At 51.8% G+C, this 7276-nt stretch overlaps 2 protein-coding genes across 4 annotated transcripts; one reads left to right on the top strand and one right to left on the bottom strand.

Annotated features, from left to right (window-relative positions):
- Positions 1-1356: 1356 nt before the first annotated feature.
- On the top strand, positions 1357-2750 carry RANGRF (RAN guanine nucleotide release factor). 2 transcript variants are annotated; one of them, XM_037164988.2, is made up of 5 exons: positions 1363-1650; positions 1740-1856; positions 2058-2214; positions 2305-2390; positions 2615-2750. In XM_037164988.2, the coding sequence occupies exons 1-5, from the start codon at positions 1574-1576 to the stop codon at positions 2736-2738; spliced, it is 561 nt and encodes a 186-aa protein (XP_037020883.1). In that variant the 5' UTR covers positions 1363-1573; the 3' UTR covers positions 2739-2750. The 2 variants fall into 2 exon arrangements, with proteins under 2 accessions (XP_037020884.1, XP_037020883.1); XM_037164989.2 differs by lacking the exon at positions 2305-2390 and having other exon boundaries at positions 1357-1650; positions 2615-2708.
- A 222-nt stretch (positions 2751-2972) lies between these two features.
- SLC25A35 (solute carrier family 25 member 35) lies at positions 2973-6608 on the bottom strand. 2 transcript variants are annotated; one of them, XM_037164986.2, is made up of 5 exons: positions 5656-6608; positions 4702-4767; positions 4114-4266; positions 3623-3757; positions 2973-3455 (listed from the first exon to the last, which is right to left on the bottom strand). In XM_037164986.2, the coding sequence occupies exons 1-5, from the start codon at positions 6028-6030 to the stop codon at positions 3282-3284; spliced, it is 903 nt and encodes a 300-aa protein (XP_037020881.1). In that variant the 5' UTR covers positions 6031-6608; the 3' UTR covers positions 2973-3281. The 2 variants fall into 2 exon arrangements, with proteins under 2 accessions (XP_037020881.1, XP_037020882.1); XM_037164987.2 differs by lacking the exon at positions 4114-4266.
- Between the last annotated feature and the right edge of the window lie 668 nt (positions 6609-7276).

Below are 7276 nucleotides of genomic sequence, written 5' to 3'. Positions count from 1 at the left end.
GTCCAGGCTCCTCTCTCCCTTCAGGGTCTACGATATTCTCCTCCTCTCTAGAATTTCTCCGCTCTCTTTGCCCAGAAACAGATTCAGATGCAGCTTCATCCAGCCTCCTTTAATCCTAACAATGTTTTGGAGGGAGAAAATGAGGCTGAGAGGTCTGATGCTAGCTATCAGAAATGAGGAAGGATTCCAAGCTCCTAAGTGTGCTCTATAAATAGTCTGCACATTGCCACCTCTCAAGCCTCTTCATTCACAGCTCCCTGCCATCCATTCCCCTGTCAAAGCGAGAACAGGTGTTGGTCCGCGTATGATGGAAGTTACCTCCCATAAAACCATTGTAAAATATCATGTCAAAATTGCATTTAATATACCTAACCTACTGAACATCATAGTTTAGACTAGCCTAACTTAAACATGCTCAGAACACCTATATTAGCCTACAGTTGAGGGGAAATTATCTAATCATGAATACTCTGTAGAGTATCATACAGCATATCAGCCCAGCAAATAATAAAAATTGAAAATTTGCAGTACAGTTCCTATTGAATGTGCATGGCTTTCGCACCATTATTAAGTCAAAAGAAAAAATCAAGTTGAACCAGGGGAAGTCGGGGTGGGGGGTGTCTGTACTTGGATTTCCCCAAATATATTCTTTCATCTTTAAGTCTTTGCTCCTGCTGTTTTCCTGGCTAAAATACCCCTAGGATGCCCGTATTTCTGAGTCAATTCCAGAATTGGGTTTATTCAATCACTCAGTTCATAATGGGTCTGTTTTACTCTAAACCCTTTGCCAGGTGTTGGGGATCAAAGATGAATGGAGAAATTAGCTGGGAGGATATAACTGAGCGAAAACTTTTAAGTACACTCTAAAAACCTATACAACACAATAGGGGGTGTAATCCGTGCTTTCCTCCAGGTGTGTGTGTGGCAGTATGGGCACCTCCTCCCCACTCCCCGACCGCATTCCCTGGGTGAAGATTTGAGAAGGATTAGACATATAATCCTTGGGTTGGGTGTCGCTTTCCGGAAGGAGTGAGGGCTGAATCCTAACCTGCCCCTACACCTGGTCCCATTGTTCCCGCAACCCATCCGGAATTAGCGATCTGGTTGGCAGGCCATTCGCTGTCAAGAGGGCTGGAGAAGGAAGCTGGGTAACTTAAGATATTCACCTCTGACTCAGAGACCTCGCCTAGACGTCAGTCACTTGGACGAGCAATGACCCCTAAAAAGGGTCTCAGGCGACATTCTTAGAATGTATGCCCCCTTTAAAAGGAGGAGACTAGCAGGCGCAAGTGAGTAACCACAGCACGTCACAAATCCCGATTCTCGGTTTCAACTCCTAGCCGACCCCGCGGTCCCGCCCTGCGCCCTCTTAAGACCGTGGCTTCCGGGAATAGTACAGCGGAAAGCACGGGCGCCGGGCGCCGTTGGGCTAGCGAGATCGCAGGGCGGGGCAACATCTTAAAGGGCCGGAGCAAAGAAAAAACGGCAGTGGCAGTGGATGCGGTGAAACCCATGGAGGTGATGCCACGTGGCTTCATGTAGGTTTCCTTTAAATCTCTCTAGTTCCAGACCCATGGAGCCCACAAGAGACTATCCACTGTTCGGGGGCGCCTTCTCTGCCACGCTCCCTACCGGGGCCATTGACGTAAGGTTAGAAAGCCCCAGCGCGGATGGAGGCCAATCGGGTGGGTGGTGGAAATGAGCTAGTGTCAAGAAGGGCCTGCTTTGCTTCGTTCCAGCGACCTCCGACCGGTCCCAGATAATCAAGAAGTTTTCTGCCACCGCCTGACCGACCAGAGCCTGATCGTGGAGCTTCTAGAGCTGCAGGCCCACGTGCACGGAGAAGCGGCAGCGCGGTGAGGAGGATCCGTGGCTAGCCAATGGGAAGGCCGGATCCGAAAAAGTGGGTGGGGCCTGTGGCTGTACCGTTAACATAGGGTACAAGAACTCGGAGGGCAAACCTATCACCGGAAGTGGGCGAGTTAAGTTCAAACTTAAAGATGCTTGTGGGGTGGCGGTGAGAGTTGCCCCTCCATGACCCTGCTCCTCCACTCCAGGTACCACTTTGAGGACGTTGGTGGAGTGCAGGACGCTAGGACTGTTCAAGTGGAGGCTGTGCAACCCCTTCTTTTAGAGAACCTGGCCTTGAGGGGCTACTGTGAAGAAGCCTGGGTCCTCTCTGGCAAGCAGCAGGTAGCTAAAGAGAATCAGCAGGTAAGGGCCAGTGGTGTGTGAGATGTCCTGGAGGGGTGAAGGGGCTGGCCCTAGGGCATCAGGTAAGGATCCTGATGATGATCCTTTTAGGTAGCAAAGGACGTAACACTGCACCAGGCCTTGCTGCGACTGCCTCGGTACCAGACTGATCTCCTGCTCACCTTCAATCAGCCCCCGTAAGGAGGACAGAAAGGGCATGTGGCTCATGAGTGGGGTCCCCAGGAAAATTGGCTGAGAGGGGCAGAGCAGAGAGGCTGGCTGGTGGGGTCCTCCAAGGAAGTAGGAGTGGGCCAGAGGTTTGGGGTCACAGATACCCAGGGCCTCCAGGGATCAGGAAGTGGCAGCTTCCACACAGGAGGCCTGGGTGATGTTATCTCCCCTCTGTTCCCCCACCCCCAAGCCCTGACAATAGGTCATCTCTTGGCTCTGAAAGTCAGTCACTTCCTCCCTGGAGCCTGGGTGACTTTGAACTGCTGGTGACCAGTCTGACTCTTCATGATCCCAACATCTTTGGTCCCCAGTAAAGATGCTGAAATGCTACATGATGCTGCTGAAGACTTGGGGAACCCATTCTTCAAGGGGAATAAAGGGTTGGATATATCCCCCCAATTCCTTCCCTGTGCATAAACATAAGACATTTCTCTGCAGAAATAAACTTGCTTTATAACCAACATAATCTCTGTGCCTTTGAATCTAAAAGGACCCCAAGTCTCCCCAGTACCCTTTGGTCTTGAAGGGGGAGTTTAAAGTTGTACATGGGATCAGAAGGGACCCAAGGCTGGCAGTGGAGAAAGGGAGGAAATACACTTTGGAGTGACTGGTTCAGCCCTGAGGGAAGGGTGTGAAATGTACAGGGGGGCAGGTAGAGTACATTTAAAGTGACACCCAAGGAAGGGAGGGAAACTCTCTTGTAGTAATTCAACCCTGAGAAAACAGATGAGCAGTGGTATGAACTGTCCCCCTCAGATGGATGAAAGGTCAACTGGTCAGAAGTCACCAGGACATACAGTAATGGAGGCAGAAGTGACCAAGGAGTGCTGATTTGGTGGAGTGTGGAAGAATCACTGTTATTTGGTGTATGTGTAGTAGAGGATGCGCAACTGGTCCCAGAAGAAGAGGGAGAGGATGGTGTGAGGGCCGAGGCGGAAGTAGGAGGCTCCTATACCCTTGTACATGCCAAAAATGCCCTCTGTCCGAGCTGTCTGCAGCAGAGCATCCAGTATCCCCCGGTACTTGAGGCCCTGAGAGTTGGAGGAGGGAGAAAATAGGGAAGGAGTTTGTCAGAGCCCACCCGGGGCCTCACTTCTGCAGGCTGCCTTTTGGGCTATCTCACTTACAGGCGAAATCTGCTCTCCCCCTTCCCTCTCTGGCTTTACCTGCCTGTCTGAACCCCAGAGCACTCCCTTACCTTGCCCTGAGAGTCTGTGGGCTGGTTGTAGAGTCTTGTGCTGGCCACATCAAAGGGTGTCATGGCTAGGACCACTGCAATGCCACTCACCATGGCAGCTGCCAGAGCCACCTTCCAGCTCTGGGGAGGAAATATCTAAGGGAAGGAAGGAAGAGCTTTGTCAACCAGCCAATCATTCAACTCCTAGGAAAGGGCAGATCCTGCACAGGGGATAGAGAGTTGGTAACTCAGGGAGCTTCCATTCTATCAGTTATAATACAGTGTGATGACATGCACTGTGAAGGACTCACATAAACCTTCTGGGAGGAATGATGAGAGCTGTGGGAAGGCTGTAGAGGGTGATCCCCAACCCTCCTGCCACTCCCTCACATGAAGTGCTGGTACTGACTCCAAAACATTAAGTGTTGGTACTGACCCCTCTAAGACTCAGTTCAGCCTGCACTCCCCTGCCCACATTCCCATGGTGGCACCACCCATTTCCCAGGCAGTACCTCCCACTGGGTCATGAGGTCCTTGGTGGATGAGAAGGTGCACAGCTGGGTGGAGGAACCAAAGATAACTCGGGGCAGGCAACCAATGGCCCCACGCCACAACCCCACCAGACCATGCTTCTGGCCGATCTCTCTTAGCGCCTGAAACATGCCCTGGTAGAGGGAAGACCATGGGGAAGGGTTTAGTCATGTTAGCATCAGGGGCTGCCATCTTCCAACACTGCTAAAGATGGGTGCTTAACAGGCATTTGATGTCTGGACAACCTTTGTGTGTGAGCTCAGCGCCAGAATGTTGCCCTTTGGTTGTCTACCACCCCTTTGTCTCCTCCCTTGCCATCCCAGACTAGGGAGTATGGAAGTGAGGACATTAGCAGACTAGGAGAATGGAGCAGGAGAAATGGGCAGAAGACTAGAGGAACTGGGGAACGTGTGAGAAAGAGGATCTCGGTGGACTTCAGGGGCAGAGGGAGGCTGAATTGACTGGCTGGGCAGAGCCTTGTCTGGGTTGGAGCTGCTGGGTGCAGGCAGAAAGTTGGGTCCGTATGGGAGAGAATGGCAGGGACTCCAGTGGGGTTGGAAACTCCTTACCTGATGCTTATACTGGTGCCCTACAGCAATTTCTGAGGCTGCCTGCGCTTGTAGGTGTGTCTTCACCTGAGGATGAGAGAGTATTACAACCTATGGCCTAGTGACCATCCTTCTACCTCAGAGACCCAAACACCCGAACCCCTCATATTTCCTCTAGGGTGTTCAACAATGAATATCCTTTAATCTGATAATTACTGTTCCCACTTAATGAATTGGTCACGAGATTCTGTCCCTTGGCTCCAGTCCTGGGGAATGGATCTCATATCACAGCAAGATACCCCACCCCCTCTACAGCCTCCTTCCCTTGTGAGTAGGTAATAGGTGGGGATGGAGAGATTAGAGCATGGCAACATTTCCTAAGACTCTTCACATTAGGCAACACCTGGGTGTCCAGCCTCTCATGCCAGCACTTATTCCCAGACAGGATCCCCAGCCACCAGCACAGTCAGGTTCCCCATCAGACTTTGGTGGGTGGTGAGGGGTCATCTGCACCTGACCCCAAAACTTCGTGGGGCCACTGGTTCAGCTGACTTTGTAGAGGTTACTATCCTTGAATCTCATACCCTAAGAGGGAGACCAAACTTCCTCTCCTTCAGAACTCACTGCCTCTCAGCGTCTTTTCAGAACTCCTCCTCTCAGTGAGGAGGAGCTCAAAGCAGGGCCTAGTCCTAGCAATAAGCAGCTGTGTGACCTTGAGTTGGTTACTTCCCTTCTCTGAGCCTCAGGCAAAGGGTCTATAACCTGGATAACTCAAAAGGGCTGACTGTGAGATTGTAACTCTGTGATGTCCAGGACTGCTCCTGATCCTTACACTCACTGAGGTGTATTACTCAAGTTCCTTGCCCACCCCTACACAAATCCACTTCCAACCTCAGTATCAGTTATGAAGGCCCAGGTCCCCACCCCGCACCAAATGTCTGCCTTGGAGGCCCCAGGCAAAACCCTTCTTCTCACCATGTAGATAGGGCTCCCCAAGTAGGCTCCCATAGCTCCAGCCATGGCACCAGCTGCTGCGCTGCGGACAGGGCTGAGGGTGCCCTCAGCTGTGTGCAGGTAGCCTCCAGCCTCAGCCAGCCCGTAGGTGCCCAGCCGAATGCCATTCATCAGGAATTGGTATAGCAGGGCAGGGGCCAGGCCCTTCTGCAGGGCAGCTAGGCCGTCCACCTTGCCGATGGTAATGAAGGCATGGAAGACGTTTCGGTAGTGCCGCTTGTAGCTGCCAGGGGCCCGCAGTTCTCCCTGCAACTGCATCCTAGTCTTCACCACCTCCAGGGGGTTGGTGAACAAACAGGCCCCACAGGCTGCCAGGCCACTCATCACGAAGTCCATGGTGGAGTAGCGGTAGCAAGAACTGGCCCAAGAGAAAGAAAGTCAAAATGAGCTTCAGAAACGGGGTCAGAAATCAGGAAAGACCTCAGTTTCAGCAGTCCAGGCTTCAGGAGGTAGGAATTTAGGGGTTCCGGAGTCGAGTGTCAGGACCAAATGTCAGGAAGTCAAAGGTTAGCTGGATTTGGGAGTCAGGAGCTGGCAAAGAGAAGAAAGAAGAGATTAGGGGAGTCTGGTGAGAAGGTTATGACAGGCTTCTGTTGGTCGAAGAAGTTGATGTCAAAGAGGGACAGAAATCAGGGGGACTGTAGGTGGGATGCTAAGAACAGCTGGCCGCTGGAGGTCCGTGCGTATGGAAGGGAAATGCTGAGCTGAGCTGGAAGCTGGGAAGGAAGATAAAAGAAAAAAAAAAAAAAAAAAAACAACAGGAGGTTATGCAGGAAAAGGATCCGGGAGATCTGGTGGCGTCTCCGGGACAGCAAGAAGATTGTGATCGCGGAAGTCTGGATTCCAGTGGAGACTGTGCGTTCCCAGGGAGCTGCTGGAGTTCGCAGCAGCTTCACTGGGTAGTCTGTGGAGAAGGCGCCACACTCTGGTAGTTGTGCACAGCGCCCAATAAGGGGGCCTAGAGAGCCTCAGCCAATCAGCACCGAGCCGGCTCCTTGGCCAATGGGAGGCGCTCCGGGAGATGAGACCTCGGAACCGCTGGGAGGCGGTAGGAATTAACTCTCCCAGCTCAGGCTCTAGGGCCAGGTTAGCAGTCTCATTCCTATGCTCTTTTGATCCTCAGCAACCTGGAGGAAAAGACTGGACATGCCAAAGCTAAGATTTAAATCTCCGGGCTTAGGTTACACAGGGCCAGCAAGTGGTGGTGCGAGAGATCTCGAGATTCTGGCCTCCTGCCCTTGCCCATGAATCCGATCGTGGTTAATGACGGAAGTTCTGAGAAAAGAAACTAGGAAGTTAGCTGGGAAAAGGCAGATGGATAGGACCTGTCATCTGAGGCTGCAGATGGAGGTAGAGGGCACACCTGTGTGAGAGGCGGTCACCAGACAGACTGAGAGACCCTTCTGAGTTCCAGTTTGGTTCTTCCTGCTTACCAGCTAGATTGGCTTGGGCAAGTTACTTAACATTTCAGAGCTCCCTTTGTAAAATGGATTGATAATTATCTATTGCACATACCTGAGTGGAAACTGTTGGACTTCCACTAGGTGTTCGATTTACAAATTTCTTGAAAAGTCAAGAACTG

This window comes from Artibeus jamaicensis, unplaced genomic scaffold, assembly GCF_021234435.1.
Source record: "Artibeus jamaicensis isolate MK-2021 breed Jamaican fruit bat unplaced genomic scaffold, CSHL_Jam_final contig_781, whole genome shotgun sequence".
Lineage (NCBI taxonomy): Eukaryota > Metazoa > Chordata > Mammalia > Chiroptera > Phyllostomidae > Artibeus > Artibeus jamaicensis.
This window is presented reverse-complemented; position numbering and strand designations above follow the sequence as displayed.